At 34.2% G+C, this 22,102-nt stretch overlaps 3 protein-coding genes across 3 annotated transcripts; all 3 read left to right on the plus strand.

Moving 5' to 3' along the window:
• Window positions 1–732: 732 nt before the first annotated feature.
• Window positions 733–3,157, plus strand: LOC115961222 (ABC transporter C family member 10-like). The gene is made up of 5 exons (XM_031080237.1): window positions 733–807; window positions 906–1,136; window positions 1,211–1,575; window positions 2,563–2,609; window positions 3,069–3,157. Exons 1-5 carry the CDS (start codon window positions 733–735, stop codon window positions 3,155–3,157), a joined length of 807 nt encoding a protein of 268 aa, XP_030936097.1.
• An 8,573-nt stretch (window positions 3,158–11,730) lies between these two features.
• Window positions 11,731–12,490, plus strand: LOC115962172. Its single transcript, XM_031081058.1, has 2 exons — window positions 11,731–12,267; window positions 12,358–12,490. The coding sequence occupies exons 1-2, from the start codon at window positions 11,820–11,822 to the stop codon at window positions 12,375–12,377; spliced, it is 468 nt and encodes a 155-aa protein (XP_030936918.1). The 5' UTR covers window positions 11,731–11,819; the 3' UTR covers window positions 12,378–12,490.
• Window positions 12,491–14,126: 1,636 nt separating this feature from the next.
• On the plus strand, window positions 14,127–21,477 carry LOC115962170 (ABC transporter C family member 10-like). Its single transcript, XM_031081056.1, has 12 exons — window positions 14,127–14,280; window positions 15,141–16,566; window positions 16,736–17,056; window positions 17,160–17,246; window positions 17,766–18,353; window positions 18,442–18,606; window positions 19,123–19,417; window positions 19,562–19,776; window positions 19,851–20,156; window positions 20,312–20,375; window positions 20,459–20,698; window positions 21,122–21,477. The coding sequence occupies exons 2-12, from the start codon at window positions 15,172–15,174 to the stop codon at window positions 21,223–21,225; spliced, it is 3,780 nt and encodes a 1,259-aa protein (XP_030936916.1). The 5' UTR covers window positions 14,127–14,280; window positions 15,141–15,171; the 3' UTR covers window positions 21,226–21,477.
• Window positions 21,478–22,102: the final 625 nt, after the last annotated feature.

A 22,102-nucleotide genomic window follows, 5' to 3' on the forward strand; every position in this document is an offset into this window, starting at 1 on the left:
AACTGTAATTTGTCTTTACACAAATTTTACTATAAATAAAAAAAAATTTGCTGCGATTGTTTAAATATGAGCTATGAAAACAAGTTTGAGTAAAAAGTGAAGAAGAGGGTTAATTTTTTTAATAATTTGATAATTTAAGAAGAGGCTGTTTGAACCTAACAAATATAAGTATAATGTTATATAGATTTTGTAGATATTCTTTGTGCTTTCCCGTGCATCGCACGAGTTAGTGACTAGTATGTATGTAAAATTAAACTTAAGATATAAAATAGTATAATTTTATATTTCTCTATTCAATTATTGTTAGATTTTTAATCTCTTGACATGTATATTTAGTTTTGCAAATTAAAAATTATAAACCTTAAATCTTAGATGTTTAGCCTTCAAGAGTTCAAGTGTTTTCTTTATAAATATATATATATATATATATAAATGCTCCTAAAAAAGAAAAAGAAATAATAAGAATTTTTATATTGAAAACGTCAGATGTAGAACCAAATTTATATGTACACTTAATTTTTTTTTAAATCAATAGGTTTGAAGTGGCATTTTTCACGGTTTTCTTTATAAAAAAATAATCTAGTAGAGTCGGCAGCAGGAGTTATAACAATAAGAGCTTTCAAGAAGGAAGACAAGTTCTTCACAAAGAATCTTGACCTCATTGACACAAATGCTAGTCCTTTTTCCACAGTTTTGCTGCAAACGAGTGGTTGATTGATTCAATGGATAGAAATGGTGTCAGTTGGACGGTTTTTGCCTCTGCTGCACTTTGCGTGGTTTTACTTCCTCCCTAGACTTTTAGCTCTGGTCAGTCTACCTTTATCATTCTTGGAAGTATGACCATTGCAATCATTTGGTTATTTACAAAATCTTTATGCTCTTTTTTTGGGAAATATTAATCATAGAATGATATTGAACTACTGAATCTCCCATATGAATTTTCAATTGCAGGATTCATCCGGATGGCACTTTCTTATGGTCTTTCCTTAAACATGATGTTTGTCCGTTCAGTTCAAAAGCAGTGCAGTTTAGAAAATAACATGCATATTCCCAGTGAGGCCCCTGAAGTAATAGAAGGAAACCGCCTCACAACTAATTGGCCGGCTGTGGGTAAAGTGGAGATACAAGATTTGCAGGTAAAGTTTAATTCCTTTAATGTTAAATGAAAGGAAGGTTCCTGTATATACTGAGAAATTTTATTTGAAAACAGGTCAGATATGGGTCCAATGTACCACTTGTTCTTTGTGGAATAAGTTGTACTTTTGAAGGAGGGCACAAGATTGGTATTTTTGGCCGAACTGGAAGTGGGAAGACAACCCTTATAATTTCTCTTTTTCGTCTTGTGGAGCCAGCATGGGGGAAGATTATTGTTGATGGCATTGACATCTCTACAATTGGACTTCATGATCTGAGGTCACGTTTTGGAATAATACCTCAAGATCCTACTTTTTTTAATGGGACTGTGAGATACAATTCGGATCCCTTGTCTCAACATTCTGACCAAGAAATTTGGGCAGAGGCGACTCAACATAATTTGAGACCTAAGGCGAAAAATTTATACGGGGCTTTTAATATGTAAATATTAATTAAACAAAATTATTTAATACTAATCAAATTGAGGTTAATTTGATACATTAAATACATAAATAATATCAACTAGACTAATGTTAATTTCATATAGAGAATTGAATATCATAGTTGAATTATAAATATTAATAAAAAGAAATAAAAATATATTATGATTGAAGACGATGCATAGTTAAATAAAGTTGTAATCTAATTTTTAATTTTATATTTTGATTTTAAGAGAGAGAGAGATAGATATTATTTGGTGTATGGTTTTGTAGGGTATTAATTTACAAAAATCAAAGTCTCAAACTCTTAGGAGAGATTAATCTATAATTGATGATTTAACACATTTGCAACATCTTTTTGAAATATTTTAGGGTTTCAATTGAGTTAAGGTTCTATTAGTCTCGTACTTTGAAAGTTTTAATAGAAATGAAAAAGAAAAATGCACTAATTAAAAGCACTATAAAATGTTCAAAATATAATGTGATATCGTCTCTCATTGATAAACTTCATCAATTTAGTTAATGAATGTTTATATCACATTTTATGTGATTCATAACATAGTAATTTGTAAGCCAATAGTAAAATTTGTATATCACTAATAAAAAAAATGTACAACCTTTAGAAAATATATATGATTGTATAAAAATTTGGGCCTTTAACTATAAAAAGTGGGGCCTTTTTTCCTAAGGAATTTTTTTTTTTGGTGGGCCTTAGGCCTAGGCCTAACTTGCCTAGGCCTTGAGCCGGCCCTGAATTTGGGAGGTATTACTTTGGTTGTTTTCAACTTCCGGTTGCTTTGAATTAGAAGTAGTACTCATTGGATCTTCTGTTGGGTGAACAGTGTTTATAAAGAAGTATTCTTTTTTATTTATATATTTCTGCATGGATTGCAAATATGCCGAAAGTGATAATTTTCCATTTGAAGGTTCTTTAGAAAACCATTCGGACTGAATTTGCTGATTGTACTGTGATCACTGTGGCTCACAGGATACCTACAGTGATGGATTGCACGATGGTTCTCGCTATTAGTGATGGTGAGTCACATACATTACTTCAACCCTTTTCTATAGAATATTCAATGTGTTTTTGCACCAGAATCGTCTATTTTTCTGTGGATGCCATTCATTATGTTAATCTTTAATAATTTCCGAAGTTTTTAATCCTAAATTTCTTAACGAAGGTATTGTTTTAGACATAATCATTAGCTAGATCTGACTTCACAATGTTTACAGTACAGAGAAGGTAATTCACTTTTCACTTTACATTGTGCAGATGAGTCATGTTGTACTTGTCCACTTCTTTGACAATGTCTGTCAACTGTATGTGCAGTATGCATTTTCTGGAAGGATCTGAAGTTAATACTGTATTCAATTAAGTAACAAAAACCCATATATAAAAACTGTGATATCTAATAGAGATGCATGAAGCAGTAATTTTGGCATCAAAACGTTATTTTTCAATGTTCTGAAGGAAATGTCTCTATTATGTTTCAGGAACACTAGTGGAGTACGATGAACCAGTGAAGTTAATGACAACAGAAGGTACCCTGTTTGGGCAGCTTTGTCATGGAATACTGGTCTAATCTTCAGACTGCATAATGACATTGTACATAGCAAAGTAGGCTTTTGTGGCTCTGGCTTGGTACCTTCAAACTACGAAGCAATGGGGGAAAAATAAGTTTGTTTAGCATAATTAAAATTATACTAGACAGAACAATGAGAGAGAAACCTGAACTATTGGAAAATACCCACTTCTAGTTAGAATCTGTCAATTTTGTTTGGCAGCTGGCTGTGTAATTTGACATCCTGATTAATACTAGAAAGCAAATTATAGACATCTTACAGATATTTCTTTAAAGATATTATGATGAGCTCTATGTTCCTCTCCCTCCACATGTGATTTATTCATGCATTCCTGGCTAATCTAAGAACAAGAACATGCAATAAATTTCACTCAGATGAGATTAGCCCTGCTAAATGCATCCTTCAACTTTCCGAATTAACACTGTTAACAATAATTTTAATGAAAATAATCAGATCTTTTATAGTTATATGTCCTCCTTTACATGCATTTATATCTCCATTGTTTGGTACACCTGCACTACCATAGCTACATGGCATGTGCAGATTGAGATTTTCTTCTATTCCTCATTTTCTTTCAAAATAATATCAATTATATAATTTCTATCACTTTTTTTCTTTTCTTTCAGGTAATTGAGTGCTATAAGTAATTGGATGACAAGTTTTCTGTATAATCGTATAATTCTATTCTTGTATGAAACAGAGAGATTGAAGAGCAAAGAGAGAAGAAAAGGATGAAGCTTGAAAGTGATTCACTAGGACATGTTACTCCATTTGCCATTCAGTATACAACTATCTTTGTAGCCATAATATTGTTCCAAACAAAAAAACCATTAGGACATGAAGTCTAAGTAACTCAACTGGGGTAAAGTTTCTGATGGTTGAATAAGAGATTTGGGGTTCAATTCCCGCCTATACTAAAAACCGATTAGTGTCTTCCTCTAATGACAAAGAGCTATCATCAGGAGCGGACGCCAAAGGTTGAAACTTGAAAGTCTCTCTTTCACAACCAAAAAAAAAAAAAACTATTAAGACAATCCACAACTTTCGAAAAATGACACCTTGGGAAATATCAAGCTTTTCAAAACATTTGTAGAGAAGAGAGTTGTAACCTCCAACCCCTGCTTGGCCATAAGCATTGCTAAGTTGAAGGACCTCAAATCATGAAATCCCATGCCTCATTGTTATTTTGGAACCACACACGGATAACCAATAGGCCCACATGGCACAACAGTCACACTTAAATTGATGCTAAGGAAACCTCAACAACTTTAAATCCTCTGCTGTTCTCCCTATTTTAACCTCTACTATTGCCCATAAAAACAATAACCCTAAATCCCAAATTTCGGGCCTAATTTGGGGATTTTTATTCTCTAGCAATAATTTCTTTCAATTGATTGTTAAATCAAGTAATTGAGATCCCAAATTGAAAATTTGAGCCATTAATTAGGCTGAATTGTGGCTGTTAGTGAATTATTAAAGATTTTAAGTCTTAGGGTTAGGGTTAGGGTTACAATTTACATTCCTAATTTGGGGATTTTTATGTTCCAACTATTATAACATTAAATTGAATGATATTGAAAGAAATTATGATTCTTAACTAAATATTGGAACTCTCAATTTAGTGTGCATTTGGGAAGTGTGTTTTGCGCTTCCCACGTCCACGTTTTGCATGTTCATTTTTATTTTTATTTTTCAAGCCATGATTGTTGACTTTAGGGTGTGAATAGTGCACACACAGTAACTTTTTCAACAACTTTTCAGCAACTTTTCAGTCACGGGACCCACAAACCTCACTTCTCAATCACTTTTTCATTAAAAATGGGTTTCACGATACTATTCACACATTTAAAAATTATTTTGCTACAGTATTTTTCAGTTTTCAGTTTTTAGCTGTATCCAAATGGAACCTTAATTAGATTCTGACCATATTATAATGATCTATCAAATAGGGGTCGTTTGGGATTAAACTTATAACACTAAATTAAGGGTTTTCAATCTAAAACGGATTTCACTAGATTGGCAGTGGCACTAAATAATATGTAACTATAAGGCATCTAAATAGGGTTTGTAATAGTGTTTGGGTGAAATCATAATATATTTAAGACTAATCAAAGAATTAAAAACGCTAAGGTTAGGACTTGGCCAAATTTCAAGGTTTTGATAATTTGAATTTTTTTTTTCTATCCAATTTAAAGTGTTTATATGAAATTGAGACATCCAATTACAAGTATGAACCTTCAATTTGATGAGATGAATTAAGATTTATGATTTACTCATTTTTGGATTATAATTGAAAGGGATTTTTCTTTAAATTGGGGTTTTGTCATTCAAGTATAATTTTTCAAAATAAGCCACACCTACATGAAATTGAAAGTTCTAATTGGCTTCTAGCATGTCCAATGATGGTTATTTAGGTTTTTATTGGATTTAATTTAAGAATCCTAAGGTTTTTTTTTTTTTAATAATAAAAGAATTTTAATAATTATTTATCAAAATAGCACTATTTTGACATAGTTCCCAAATAGCATTTTCATAAAATCATATTTTACAGAGATGAGCTCAAGGGCTGAAATCATCCCTTCAAGAGACTGCTTTTTGCCCTTGTTATGATGATATGACAAAGATAAGGTGCTCATGATTTTAACTTTCTGGATTTTTGTTTTTTTGTTTTTATTTATTTATGAATTTAACTTTGTGGATTTGAAATTTGGAGATTTGTTTTTTTGTGACTAAGGATTGGTTATTGTTCTTGCAATAGTTTAAGAAGTAACATAGTTTTGGTACTCTCTTAGTTGAGGTGTTTTGAGAGGACGAATTCAAAGTAGATGGAATATGCCTAAACTTGGGTTAATTATTAAACCTAAAGTTTGGGGGTTAGTGAATTAATTTGTGTAATTCATTTTATTAGTTTGATCTTCAGGTGTCATAACTTTGAAATTTTGGTAATTTATTAGTTTGACCTTGAGGTGTCATAACATTGAAATTTTAGTAATTTAGTGAGACTATTGGCGGTAAATTACCATTCCCCTTAACTACTGATAATTTTACTTAAAACATTTTGTTTTGTTGAAAGAAATAGTTATTATTTCTCATTAAGAAATTTATTGTTGAATTTTTTTAATGAAAAGAATCAGAATTTATTGTAATATAATGTTTTTTTTCTCGATAGATTCAAACAAACTAACAATTGGTTTTTAATGTATAACGTAGAATTGTTAAAAAAAAATGATAAAAAATATATAATTTTTTCGTGATGAATATCACCCAAAATCTCATAATGGTATTTCTTTCCGATTTATTGGTGAACATTTCTAATAAAATTTACTAAAATTGTTTATTGGTTGATGCAATTATTGATTATTACTAGCTTTTTTTTCCACTCTAATTTTTAAGGGAAACTTTTGTAGATTTAGGCATTTTAAAAGTTTTGGAAAATATTTTTTCATATGAAAGTCGTGAAATTCACAAAATTGTGTTAGAAATTTTTTTTTTTTTCTAAAAAATATTATAAAACTAAAATTTGTTTTAGAAGACTATTGACAAAGTTTTTTTTTTTTTTTGATAGAGGACTATTGACAAAGTTAAGTGGTTCTTTTTCAACCTATTTAGATTCAAAATATTGAATAAGTAGACTATAGATTAACTTTTTACATTTTATTATATAGTCTAATCTTCTTATTAATAAAAATCCCACATATTGCACTAGAGTCATGCACATAACATATATGTTAATAAATAAATAAAAAAAGAGGAGTAGCATAGGTAAAAAAATTGCAATAAAATTCAAACCCTTTGATAATTCTTTTTATATTTCTTAGGAAATACATATAAAAAAATTCTTTAGGTGTCTAAAGACCAATATATAAAAATTTTAAAAACATATTATAATGACCCCACCCCAACTGTGTAGATATTGTCCACTTTGGGGCCCATACCCCTCATGGTTTTGTTCTTCCCCAGGTTGCGCTGGGGAAAAGACCTCTACACATTGAAGGGAGGTCGTTCCTTATAAACACTTTCTCATGTGCTTCCCTAGGCGATGTAGGATTTCATGGAATGCAATACCCCCCTTTTTAGGTCACTACACATACTTTCAGTCCACTCTGGTCCTATTCAATTCACTTTGGTCATAGTCGGTCCACTTGGTTCTATTCATTCCACTTCGGTCCTATTCTATCCACTTTGGTTATGTTTGGTTTCAATTCACTTTGGTTTTATTCGATCCATTCGGACCCATCTGTCCACCTTAGTCATATTCAGTCCACTTCGTTCCAATTTGGTCTTATTCGGTCCAATGTCTACTTTGGTCTTATTAGTCTCATTTGGTCCATTCTGTCCACTTTGGTCTTATTCGGTTCTATTCAATCCACTTCGGTCTTATTCGGTCCATTATGTCTACTTTAGTCTTATTCAGTCCCATCTGTCCACTTTGGTCTTATTCGGTTTTATTCAATCCACTTTGGTCCTATTCGGTCCTATTTGGTGCTATTCAGTCCATTCGGTCAACTTCGGTCCTATTTGGTCCTACTTGGTCTACTTTAGTCCCTTTCGGTCCATTCTATCATAATTGGTCTACCTTGGTCTTATTTAGTCCATTTGGCCTTATTCAGTCCACCTTGGTCCTATTCAGTCATTTGTTTTTATTTTATTTTATTTTATTATTATTTTTTAATAAGAAACAAACACACACACACAAGAGAGAGGGAAAATGGGTTCTAACATAAAGGCACACCACAACTCCACCTATTTGGTACTCTTCGATTAATTTGGTCCAATTCAGTCTATTTTGATCAATTTCGATCCATTTGGTGCATTCAGTCCATTCCTTTTATATAAAATCTCAAACTGGTAATATCTAAAATCTTAAGTATAACATTTATTATTGTTACACTCCTGTTGAGCTATATTAAAGTAGAATTTTGGTTCACTTCGGTTCAGTTAATAAGTGAAAGTCTTTCTAAACATGAAGATTATGAATATACAAATATAATTTTTAGAGTAGTTACTCATTTTTTTTTAACATTATTACTTTTAAATAAATATAATTTTTAGAGTAGTTACTCATTTGTTTTAACATTATTACTTTTAAATAAATTGCATGAAATTATTTATACCTTCTAGAAAAATATATATAATTTTTATTTAATAATCCAGTGCAGCGCATGAAATAGTCACTAGTACATAGAAATTTCAAAACCAAAACTCTTCCATGTATCTACTAGAAAACAGGCCACATTTAATATTTTTAGTCACCCCACCAGGGGGAGAAAAAGAAAATTCAAAACAAGAACTTTTTTTTTCCTTTCTTGGTAATAGGAATTTTGTGCCAATCATTCTTTGTTATACATGTATTTCAGTTAAATATTGAGTACATATTAACTATGACCCTAAAGTTTCATTGTTCAAATGTATGAGAAGGTATTTGGTGTATTAGATATATGTAACCAGTCTCTCACATAGGATGGATCTCATACTAGCAAGGTCCATCTCCATGAGAGGGTGGTTACATATGCTTTATCACTATGGACTCAACTCAATTATACTTCAAAAATTTTAGTGGTTCATTTGATTACATAATTTTTTTTTTACTTTCTATTATCCATCCTTCACCCATGCCATTGAGTATATTAGGCGATTAATTCTCAAGTATGTGAATTCAATTATGCACCACTCATATTCTTGACATGATGAGATGACAAATTTGAGTTTGGTAAAACTTTTTGCCATTTGTGAATTGTGGTGAATAAATCCTAACGTGTGTGCTCCGTTGTGTAATTTATACTCCAAATCACATATTGGCCTGGCCTACCACAAGTCTCTCTCTCTCTCTATTTTCTTCCTTCTAAAAGAACCTAAATTTTGATAATAAGAAAATTTTGACACGAGTGATGGAACATAAAAGGAAACGCTCTTTACAGGACTGAAGATTTTTGTTCACAATGATAGCTTTTGGTAAACTTTATTGGTATGGGGCTGTGCAAAGCCATGCATAGTGGATCCTCTTTTCTAACCATGTTATTTTAGATAAGCCAACAAAGTAGAGTTAAGTGTATCTTCGCCAGCTTTTTTTTTGTTTTTTATTTTTTGAAGACATGATTTTGCTTGATCAGAAGGATGAAAAAGATGATAGATTCCCCAGTCCCCACACTGGCTATGCGCACCATGGGAAAATGAAAATTTTTCTTCGCTATTTTAATAATCTAATAGCTATTTCAAGTCTTCTAATAAAGGAGACTAAATAATATCTAGTAAAATACTCTTGACAAAAGAAAGTTATTCTTATGGAAAAAACTTAAATACAATACCTTAGATGCTGTTCTTTAGATTCTCCACTTAAGATTGACCCATGTGGCTACTTAACTAAAAAATACACTTCAATTTCATGAGGAAAATTCCACATGGCAGAATGTTAAGTGGAGAACCTAAGGAACAACACCTAAGTACTGTACCTAAATTTTACCTTATTCTTAATATAGTAAAAATCATGCTTTGGAGATAGGTGGGGGTTTAGAGTTTTGATATCAATGTCAGTTGATTTAAGGCATTAGAAACTTTGACCACTCTTAAGGAGGGAGGAAAAAAAAAAAGATAGATGAACATGAATATTCAATGAATGGAAAGTTAATGATAAAGTAATTAATTTTTCTATCAACTTTTTTATATTTTCCATGAAAGTGGTGTTAAAATCTTTCTTAATATAGTTTATTAACAATTTCTCTAAGGACACCTCTTAACATAACCCTTCAACAAATTAATTGAAAAATAAATCAGAAACTTGGACCACTCTTAAAGGGGGAGAGAGAAAAAAAAAAAAAGAAAGATAAATGAACATGAACATTCAATGAATTAATTGAAAAAAAAAAATTAGAAACTTGGACCACTCTTATGGAGGGAGGGAGAAAAATTAATAAATGAATGCGAGCTATATTCTCAATTACACTAATTTTGTGGGACTCCAAGTTCAAGGAAAAACTGGCTCTGCACTACACGAAACAAGGGCTATAGCTGCATTTCTAAAACTTGGACCACTCATATAGTGGGAGGGCGAAAAAAACGTGGCTATAGCCTGTGTTTTTTGTAGTGCTAGAACCACAATGAACATGAATATTCAATGAATTAATCGAAAAAAATAAATCAGAAACTTGGACCACTCATATAGAGGGAGGGCGAAAAAAAAAGAAAGATAAATGAACATGAATATTCAATGAATTAATTGAAAAAAAAATTCAGAAATTTGGACCACTAATAGCGGGAGGGATAAAAAAAAAGATAAATGAACATGAATATTCAACGAATTAAATGAAAAAAAAAAAAAATCTTGATGAGGCAACGTGCTCCAATCCAAGCCAAATGAATAGATTAGTGTTAAGATAAGATAGTCTATAACATTATCACCGCACACCCTTGGTTCGTTGGTCACTCTACAAGTATAAGTGTTTGTGGGGTGTGGGGGGCAAGGGTCGGGGTTCAAGTCTCCAGGAGGGAGCTTCAAAAAAAAAAAAGATAGTCTATAACATTAACACGTACTGTTAATAAAATTCGGTAATTTACTTTTTCTAAGAAAAGATTTTCCAAGTAGAAAATAAAGACTGTTGTCATGGATTTATTTCTCCAGATTGTGTATTCCATTCAAGTACATGCAACTGGTTAAAAAACATAGTTTTATATGGAAATTCCATTTTTTTTTACCTGTAATAATTTTTTTTCCCTCTTTTAGAAAGGTTAAAAATTTTATTCATGAATTTAAAGAGATTGTAAAAACAGCACCAAAACAAGATAGTAGGTCCTCTAACCAAACAATAATATTACAACAAGAATTAGTATGTGAAGCCATTAACTTTTACCCACTCTATGACCATCACATCTAAGCGTTGCTGATAATCCCACGCTATGACCATATATATTTACCCATAAAAGCTTATGTAGTGGATTTTTTGAAAGATACAACCATTTAGACTAATTAAGTTTAGAGTTATAAATTTAAAGTTTGTGCTTTGTATTCAAGAGTTAGGCTCTTTTGGATATATACCACTGTATGTTTCTTTAAAAACTTTCTCCTATCTCCCCATCACTACAAAACGCGGGGGCCTTGGGCCGCGTTTTTTATCCGCGGCCATAAAAAACGCGGCCCAAGGTGAGGCAAAAGCCCCGTTTTTAAAAATGTGGCCCAAGGCGAACCTTAAGGCCCCGTTTTATACGCGGGGCCATAGACAGGTTCTGAGGCCGCGTTTTTTTGAGATAAAAACGCGGCCTAAGGACTTCCGCAGTTTAATTTTTCTTTAACTCCTTTTTTTTTTTTTTTTGTCTGCTTTTACTGTGGCCGCATTTTTAAAATGCGGCCCAAGGTTGAGCCTAAAGCCCCGTTCAAGAAAACGCGGCTTCACAAAACCTTAAGGTCGCGTTTTGTACGCGGGCCCATAGACACGTTCTGAGGCCGCGTTTTTTGAGATAAAAACGCGGCCTCAGGACTTGTTCTGAAGCCCCGTTTCAAAAACGTGGCCCCAGTCCTTGTGCGTGAAATGTTTATAGCAAATAATATGTTATTTGGTTCTTATATGAAAACAGGAGAAAATGAAAGCAATTTTAGCCAACGGGGGCAAACTAGTAGGAGACCATCGCGATGGAATTCTCTGGGCAAAAGATGATGCGTTCGCTCAAGTGATGGGCAAAGAACATTCTGGACGTGTCCGTGGGGTCGGTTTTGGACCAACCCCATCAGGAAGAAGTGGGTCCAACCTTCCATGTGTGCCTGGGCCGTCGTCCACTGAAACGGCCCAACGAATGACTGCATTGGAAAATTCGATGAGGGACCAACTTGCTGACTCAGAGCAAAGGCATCAGCAGCAACTGGCCGAAGCACTGGCTGAAGCAAAGCGGGAGTCAGATGCACGGCATCAGCAGCAACTAGCCGAAGCACTGGCCGAAGCAAAGCGGGAGTCAGATGCACGGCATGAGCAGCAACTGGCCGAAGCAATGCGCGAATCAGAAAGACGGCATCAGCAGCAGCTGGACGAAACAAAGCGGGAAATGGGTGAGGCAAAGCAGAGAATGGATGAAATGGTAGCCTTCTTACAAAAGAATGTCATCTCAAGTTTACGCGGTTATTCAGGTAATACAAACTTTGCGTTTAATGGCCATAAAACTTGCGTGTTTATTGCAATATTATGTGCTACTAATATTGCGTATATAATATTTTCAGGTAATAGCGCTACATCATAGTGAGGACTCTTCATGTATAATTGTTTGGATATTCGGAATATTGTAACTTCGTGGATATTGAAAATATTGTAAACATGATTGTAATATTGTGTCAAATATTGTAACTTCGTGGACTCTTCATGTATAGTTGTTTGGAATATTGAAAATTAATGCTTGAGAAAATTCTTATTAGAGAAAATTAATGCTTGGAAGTCTGGGTTTGACAGGTTTAGAGATATTTTGTATGTTTGACAGCTTTGTAAAAATATGCCCAGAAAAAGGAAAAAAGAAGAAAAAAAAAATAAAAAAAATACTATAGCCACGTTTTTAAAACGTTAAAAACGTGGCTATAGACCAATTCATAATAAGAATTCGGGGGGCTTAAGCCGCACTTAAAACGCGGCCTAAGGTTGTAATTTTGGGCCGCGTTTTAAACGCAGCCCAAGGTTGAACCTTAGGCCGCGTTTAAAACGCAGCCCAAGGTTGAACCTTAGGCCGCGTTTAAAAAGTGCGGCCTAAGACCTAAACCTTAGGCCACGGTTAAAACGCGGCTTAAACGAGTGTCACAGGCCATCACATGGGAGGTATGGCCACACTTTTTAAACGTGGCCTAAGGTTCAACCTTAGGCTGCGTTTTAAACGTGGCCTAAGGTAAACGCTTAGGCCGCGTTTAAAACGCGGCCTATGGTAAAGGCTTGGGCCGCGTTTAAAACGTGGCCTAAGCCCGTACCCTTAGGCCGCGTTTTAAACGAGGCTATAGGACCAGGGCTTGGGCCGCGGTTAAAAAGTGCGGTCATAGGGCCATCAGTCCTATAGTCACGGGTTTTAGGCCACATTGTAAACCGTGGCCGAAAAAAACGTGGCTATAGGCTATAGTCACGTTTTTTGGCTATATAGCCGCGTTTTAAAAACGCGGCCAGAGGACCTTTTTTTTGTAGTGCGTGTGTGTGTCAAAAATATTTAGTATTCTCAAAAAAGAAAAAAAAAAAGAAAAAAAAAGAAAGAGTTATAAATTTAGTAGTGTAACCACACCAACTATTACCCAAATTGATTCTAACAATTTTTTTTATTATTACACATTAATAAAAGCAATAAACAAGAACAACAGTTTTTTGTAACAAATGAAGCTAAAAATCAATGAAGAGTTTCTTTAATGGAAAAACTATTTCAGAGATTCAATCTCATTAAAAAATCAACTATAACAAAATAGTTCTGATCAATCAAAACATACAAAAGATTTGTAGTTTAGACTTTAAAAAGTTGTGCATTATGTGATTCTGCACAAAGTGGAAAATCCAACAACAAATCACTAATCAGCATTTTCAAGGAAAACATTTTTTAGTGGATATCCAACAAAAATTCAATTTACTCCAAGAGTCCAGGACTTTATAATAAGTTCCAGGCTTAGAGCAATATCCAACCCAAAAAAAAAAGTTATTACATGGAGAAGCCAAACAAATATATAATCAATTTCCATACAAAACTATTTCTGGGAATTGGGATTCTCTAACAATTTATGTTCAGTCAATTGTTTAAATTAAGCCTTTAGGTATGCTTCCCCTTTTCTTTTGTCTTGTATGATTCACCTACACTCTTTTAAACGTTGTTTTCATTTAGTGGTCCATGATTAACACAAATCAAAACTTTCACATCCACATGCCATACAGGATTCGTTATCACCATCTTTGTCAATAAACTTATTGCTGTGATTTTATTTTTCTTTATAATGTGAGTCCATTCAGTAACTCTCCCCCATCATTGACAGAAAATATGTTTAATGAAAGATGGCATTGCTTATATTTCTAAGCAGATATACTTAATGCTGAATTGGTTTCTCCTAATAGGATACAAGCATGCAGCCAAGCTTTTTGTATAAACTACCAGCTAAGTGAAGGAGAAAGAACCTGCTTTTACGCATATTGAGGTATGTCATAGTCATGAAATTAATATTTTTGCATGGAAGCACTTTGAAATTCTCATTCACAAGCAAATAATTAATTTGAGCTATCCTTCATGTTTTGGACAAGTTAGTATTTGTTCCGAACCACAGTGAAGTGTAACAACTGCAAACCAATAGATGGGATAAACAGAAAGTTAGCCAAAACAACAAGAAGCAAAAAAAAAAATAAAAAATCTGCACTAGCAATCAGTAGAAAACAAACAATAGACAGATTACTAGACAGAACAATGAGAGATAAACCCCAACTATTGGAAACTACCCGGTTCTAGTTTGAGTCTGTCAATTTTGTTTAGCAGCTGGCAGTGTAATTTGACATCCTGGTAAATACTAGAAAGAAAATTATAGACATCTTTACAGATATTTCTTATTTGCTTTCTTTAAAGATATTATGATGAGCTCTATGTTCCTATCCTCATATGTGATTTATTCATGCATTCCAGGCTAATCTAAGAACAAGAACATGCAAAGTGTTTCACTCATATAAGATTAGCCCTATTAAATGTATCCTGTAACTTTCCAAATTAACACTATTAATAGTAATTTTCATAAAAATAATCAGATCTCTTGTAGTTATATGTCCTCCTATACATGCACCTATATATCCTTTGTTTGGTGCACCTGCACTACCATAGCTACATGGCATGTGCATGTTGATTTTTTTCTTCTTCTCCTCTTTTTCCTTCAAAATAATATCAATTATAAAATTTCTATCAATTTTTTTTAAATTTTTTTAAATTTTTTAATTTCTGTTAATTGAGTGTTATAAGTAATTGGATGACAAGTTTTCCTTATAAACATATAATTCTATTTTTGTATGAAAACAGAGAGATTGAAGAGCAAAGAGAAAACAAAAAGATGAAGCTTGAAAGTGATTCTGTAGGACTTGTAACTCCATATGCCAAAGCCGGATTCTTTAGTAGACTCTGGTTTTGGTGGTTGAATCCGTTGATGAAAATGGGCAGGCAGAAAAATCTTGAGGATGAACATATACCCAAGTTGTGCAAGGCAGATCGAGCAGAAAATTGTTATTTTCAGTTCTTGGAGCAATTGAATAAGAAGAAAAGAGCAGAACCAGCATCCCAAACATCAATCCTGGAGGCAATAATTTTAATCCATTGGAAAGAAATGTTCTTATCAGGGTGCTTTGCTTTGTTATATATTCTCACACTGTCTAGTGGTCCAGTACTTCTAAATGCCTTCATACTGGCTTACGAGGGAAAAGGAAAATTCAAGTACGAAGGACATGTATTGGCAATAGCCTTTTTCTTTTCCAAGTGCATACAATCCATGTCACAAAGGCAGTGGTTCTTCCGAAGCAGGCTTGTTGGACTGAAAGTGAGGTCATTGCTCTTAGCAGCCATTTATAATAAACAACTAAGATTATCCAATTCTGCAAGGTTAATGCACTCAGGTGCTGAGATAATGAACTATGTTACAGTAGATGCTTATAGAATTGGAGAATTTCCATTTTGGTTCCATCAGACATGGACAACAAGCCTCCAACTATGTATTGCAATACTAATTCTTTTTCATGCGGTGGGGCTAGCAACAGTTGCAGCACTGGTGGTGATAATTCTCACCGTGCTTTGCAATATTCCACTCGCAAAGTTACAGCATAAGTTTCAGTCTAAGCTAACAGTGGCACAAGATGAGAGACTGAAGGCTAGTTCTGAGGCTCTAGTAAACATGAAGGTTTTGAAATTGTATGCTTGGCAAACCCATTTCAAGAAAGTCATAGAAAATTTAAGGAAGATGGAGTGCAAATGGTTATCTAAAGTGCAGTCAGAGAAAACATATCATAGCATTCTCTTTTGGTCAACTCCGGTTTTGATCTCTTCTGCAACATTTGGAGCATGTTATTTCCTTGGAATTCCTCTGCATGCAAATAACGTTTTCACCTTTGTAGCAACCTTTCGCCTTGTTCAGGATCCGATTATAACTGTTCCTGATGTCATAGGGGTTGTCATTCAAGCCAAGGTTGCATTTGCACGTATTATAAAATTCCTTGAAGCACCAGAGCTGCAGAATGCACATGTTAAGAACAATTGCAACACGGAGAATGTGAATTACTCCCTTTTTATCAATTCGGCCAAATTTTCATGGGAAGAGACTTCATTGAAGCCCACATTGAGAAACATAAATTTGGAGGTTAGACCTGGTGAAAAGGTGGCCATATGTGGAGAAGTTGGCTCAGGCAAGTCAACGCTTCTAGTAGCAATTCTCGGAGAAGTTCCAAAAATTCAGGGAACCGTAAGTTACTATTCAACTTCTCTCTGAGTTGTCTCTAATTATATGTATTCCAACACTTCAATTCCCAGGTATTGTTGTGTCCCTATGATGTAAATATAATGCTCATCTTAAATTGGAAAAAGTTCAAGCATTCTGACTAAGCAATCCGGTTCATTTATTGAAATTACAGATAAAAGTCAGTGGGAAGATTTCTTATGTTTCTCAGACAGCATGGATACAAAGCGGGACAATACAAGAGAATATTTTATTTGGGTCTGCAATGGATGGTGACAGATACAGAGAAGCACTAGAGAGGTGTTCATTGGTTAAGGACCTTGAGTTGCTTCCCTTTGGTGATCTCACCGTAATAGGGGAGAGAGGTGTTAATTTGAGTGGTGGTCAGAAGCAACGCGTTCAACTTGCCCGTGCTCTCTATCAGGATGCTGATGTATTTCTCTTAGATGATCCATTCAGTGCTTTGGATGCACAGACTGCAACAAGCATATTTGATGTAATTTAATTTTCCAAACACCTTCCATATTTTTGTTATTTTTTTTACAATTTATTTGGGTTCAATTACTAACTTAAATGTAAGATTACTTCAACTGTGACAGGAATATGTTATGGGCGCACTTTCAAGGAAGACAGTCTTACTTGTGACCCATCAAGTAGACTTCTTGCCTGCTTTCAATTCTGTTTTGGTTAGTATACCTAATTACCTATTTAAGTACATAGCGATCTTATTTATCTGGTATTTGTTTTCCCAAAAAGAACTACAGCAACTATGTTTGAGGCATTTAATGGCCACCTTGTCTGTTTCTATTATTAAAAATCTCCAAAACCTGCAGAAGAATTTAAATTTTCTACTGTTATAATAATGGTCAAATGATTAAATTTCTCAATTCCTAACAACTTTAACTTTTAGGACAAATGGTAGTTTATGATAGCATCAGAGTAGGTGGGCTTGATTTTGAATCTTGTCTTTAAATGGTGGTAGTTTATCTGTTACCATTGTTCTTCTCAATCTCTCCATCACTCATTCTAATTTGGTTGAGCTCCAGTCATCTTTAGCTATTTCATGAATCATGCACTACAAGAGCCACTTAGCCTGCAGATCATATTGATCTTTACCTGTTTTGTAATTTAGTATTGAGATTATCATTAGTTAGAATCTGTTAGTTCCAAATACTGATTTGGTGTGAGTTTGATTTTTTGCACAGTTCATGTCAAACGGGGAAATATTACAACAGGCTCCATATCATCAGTTGTTGGCCTCAAGCAAAGTATTTCAGGACCTTGTTTATGCACACAAAGAGACGGCGGGTTCTGAAAGCGTTGCCGTTGTTGGTTCTGCACATAGACGTGGAACATCTTCCCGAGAGATTAAGAATACTTACGTAGAGAAGCAATTAAAAGCATGTGAAGGGGATCAGTTGATTAAGCAAGAAGAGAGAGAAACAGGAGACACCGGCTTTAAACCATACAAGCAATATCTGAATCAAAACAAAGGGTTCTTGTTCTTCTTCATAGCCTGTCTCTCTCACCTTATATTTGCAGTTGGTCAGATATTACAGAATTCATGGATGGCTGCTAATGTTGATAATCCTCATGTTAGCACATTGAGATTGGTCATGGTTTATATGTTGATTGGATTAGCCTCAATAATGTTTTTATCCTGTAGATCTATTTCTACAGTTGTTATGGGACTTAAATCTTCGAAATCCTTGTTTTCACAGCTATTAGACTCCCTTTTTCATGCACCCATTTCATTTTACGATTCCACACCTCTAGGAAGGATACTTAGTCGGGTAAGCATCACAAACATAAAATGTAAATGAACCTGTTGTTTGATTTCTACGACTCATTTTTCTTCACTTTTCCTGGTATTATGTGCAGGTGTCTTCTGACCTGAGTATCATAGATCTTGATGTCCCGTTCAGCCTTAACTTCTCTGTTTCGTCTTTCATTAATGCATATTCTATTCTTGTGGTACTCGCTGTTGTCACCTGGCAGGTCTTGTTTGTCGCAGTACCATTTGTTTTTGTTGTAATCAGATTGCAGGTAAACAACAGACGCGGTCCTTACATGAATTATATTCTGTGGAAAAAATTTTCTTTCAAAGCCATTTAAACCAATAATACTTTAGAAAATTATGAACCAATATCCTTGGCTCATGATGCTAATATAATAGATTAGTGCATGAAGTGGGGTGAACTTTATTACAATGCATATAAACAAATTTTGGATGTTGGATTGCTTCGCATCAATAAGAGTTTAATGTCTAAAATCATATCAGAACTTGTAAGTTCCATTCTAGGACCAAATTACTTCTTTAGGTATGCTGTGAAAGGGTTCAAGAATTTGATGATAATGCTCATCTAATTGGAACAAATTTGCTGAGTAGCAATTGTCATTTTTTGCACTCTTCAAAGGGGCTCTTTTTTTGGTCGTCGTTGGGGGGGGGGGGGGGGGGGGGAGGAGGGGGGGTTCTTTCAATTCAAGTGAAATGTAATTGTGTTCTCTTCTGTTTTAGCGAGTATATTTGACCGAAAATGGCATTACCTTTTATATTACTAGAGATATTACTTTGCCTCTGCAAAAGAGATGATGCGGATCAATGGAACAACCAAGTCCTTAGTAGCAAATCATCTAGCAGAGTCTGCCGCAGGAGTCATCACAATAAGGGCTTTTAAGAAGGAAGACCAGTTCTTCACAAAGAATCTTGACCTCATTGACACAAATGCTAGTCCTTTTTTCCACAGTTTTTCTGCAAACGAGTGGTTGATTCAATGGATAGAAATGGTCAGTTCGACGGTTTTTGCCTCTGCTGCACTTTGCATGGTTTTGCTTCCTCCCCGAACTTTTAGCTCTGGTCAGTCAAACTTTATTATCCTTGGAACTATGACCATTGCAATCATTTGGTTATTTACAAAATCTTTATGCCCTTTTTTTGGGAAATATTATTTATTGAATGATATTGAATTACTGAATCTCCCATATGAATTTTCAATTACAGGATTCATCGGGATGGCACTTTCTTATGGTCTTTCCTTAAACATGGCGTTTGTCCGTTCTGTTCAAAAGCAGTGTAGTTTAGAAAATAACATTATTTGTGTAGAAAGGCTAAGCCAATACATGCTTATTCCCAGTGAGGCCCCTGAAGTAATAGAAGGAAACCGCCCCACAACTAATTGGCCGGCTGTGGGTAAAGTGGAGATACAAGATTTGCAGGTAAAGTTTAATTCCTTTAATGCTAAATCAAAGGAAGGTTCCTGTATATACTGAGAAAATTTATTTGAAAACAGGTTAGATATAGGCCCAATGCACCACTTGTTCTTTGTGGGATAAGTTGTTCTTTTGAAGGAGGGCACAAGATTGGTATCGTTGGCCGAACTGGGAGTGGGAAGACAACCCTTATAAGTTCTCTTTTTCGTCTTGTGGAGCCTGCAGGGGGGAAGATTATTGTTGATGGCATTGACATCTCTACAATTGGACTTCATGATCTGAGGTCACGTTTTGGAATAATACCTCAAGATCCTTCTCTTTTTAATGGGACTGTGAGATTCAATTTGGATCCCTTGTCTCAACATTCTGACCAAGAAATTTGGGAGGTATTACATTGGTCCTTTTCCACTTCTGGTTGCTTTAACATCAGAAGTATTTATTAATCTTTCATTGGGTGAACAATGCTTATATATATATATATATAATTAAAATTTCTGCATGGATTGCAAATATGACTGAATTGATAATTTTCCATTTGCAGGTTCTTGGGAAGTGCCAGCTACAAGAGTCTCTTCAAGAGAAAGGAAATGGCCTGGACTCCTTAGGTAACATATCGATATTTTTTAATATGCAGAAGGTTCTGTGTTTTGAGATTTTGATCTTTATCAAAAATAAACTTGCTACTCAGTTGTGGAATATGGGTCAAATTGGAGCATGGGGCAGCGGCAACTTTTCTGTTTAGGGCGTGCACTTTTGAGGAGATGTAAGATATTGGTGCTCGATGAAGCAACTGCATCAATTGATAATGCAACTGATATGATTCTTCAGAAAACCATTAGGACTGAATTTGTTGATTGTACTGTGATCACTGTGGCTCACAGGATACCTACAGTGATGGATTGCACGATGGTTCTCTCTATTAGTGATGGTGAGTCACATACATTACTTCAACCCTTTTCTATTGAATATTCCCTGTGTTGTTGCACCAAAATCGTCTATTTTTCTGTGGATGCCATTCATTATGTCAATTTTTGCTAATTTCTAAAGTTTTTAATCCAAATTTTCTGAACTAAGGTGTTGTTCTAGACATAATCATTAGCTAGATCTGACTTCACAATGTTTACAGTATAGAGAAGGCAATTCACTTTTCTCTTCACAATGTGCAGATGTGTCATGTTGTACTTGTCTACTTCTATAACAATGCGTGTCAACTGTATGTGCAGTATGCATTTTATAGAAGGATCTGAAGTTAATACTATATACAATTAAGTAACAAAAATCCAAATATAAAACTGTGATATTTAATAGAGATGCATGAAGCATGTTCTGAAATGTGTCTATTCTATTTCAGGAAAACTAGAGGAGTATGATGAACCAATGAAGTTAATGAGGATAGAAGGTTCCCTGTTTGGGCAGCTTGTCAAGGAATACTGGTCTAATCTTCAGACTGCATAATCACATTGAACCTAACAACGTAGCCTTTTTGTGGCTCTGTCTTGGTACCATGAAAGAATGGGAAGAAAATAAGTATATTTAGTATAAATAACATTACAGTATCAAAGGGGCAAGAGAGAGGAAAAGGAGAATTGGAAGGCCATGTTGTGGGTTGTATAATGTATTCAGACATATTTAAACAGCATGAATCCTTGTCTCCAATATTTAAGCCACTAACCCTAAATTCCAAATTTAGTGCCTAATTTGGGGATTTATATTCTCTAGCTATAGTTTCTTCCGGTTGATCATTAAATCATGTAATTGAGATCCCACATTGAACATTTAAACCATTAATTAGGATAAATAGTGGTTGTTAGTGAATTATTAAAGATTTTAAATATTGGGGTTTGGGTTAGGGTTACTGCTTGCGTTTCTAATTTGGGGATTTTTATGTTCCAGCTATTATCTCACTAAATTGAATGCTAGTAAATGAAATTAAGATTCCTAGATAAAGAATGGAACTTTCAATTCGGTCAGATATGATCAGATTATAATGATCTATCAAATACGGGTCTGCAAGGACTACACTTTCAACATTAAATTAGGGGTTTACAATCTAAAAAGGATTTCACTAAATTTGCCCTAATTTGACAAAAATAATATGTAACTAGGGCATCTAAGTGGGGTTTGTGATAGCAATTGGGTGAAATCATAATATATGTAAGAGTAATCAAAGAATGAAAAACATTAAGGTTAGGACTTGGCCAAATTTTGGGGTTTTGATGATTTCAATGTTTTTCTATCAACTTTAAAGTGCACAATTGAAATTGACGCATGCAAATACAAGTACAATTTGATGAGATGAACTAAGCTTTATTATTAACTTATTTTTGGAATA

The sequence above is a fragment of the Quercus lobata genome, chromosome 9 (assembly GCF_001633185.2).
Source record: "Quercus lobata isolate SW786 chromosome 9, ValleyOak3.0 Primary Assembly, whole genome shotgun sequence".
In the NCBI taxonomy this organism is placed as follows: domain Eukaryota; kingdom Viridiplantae; phylum Streptophyta; class Magnoliopsida; order Fagales; family Fagaceae; genus Quercus; species Quercus lobata.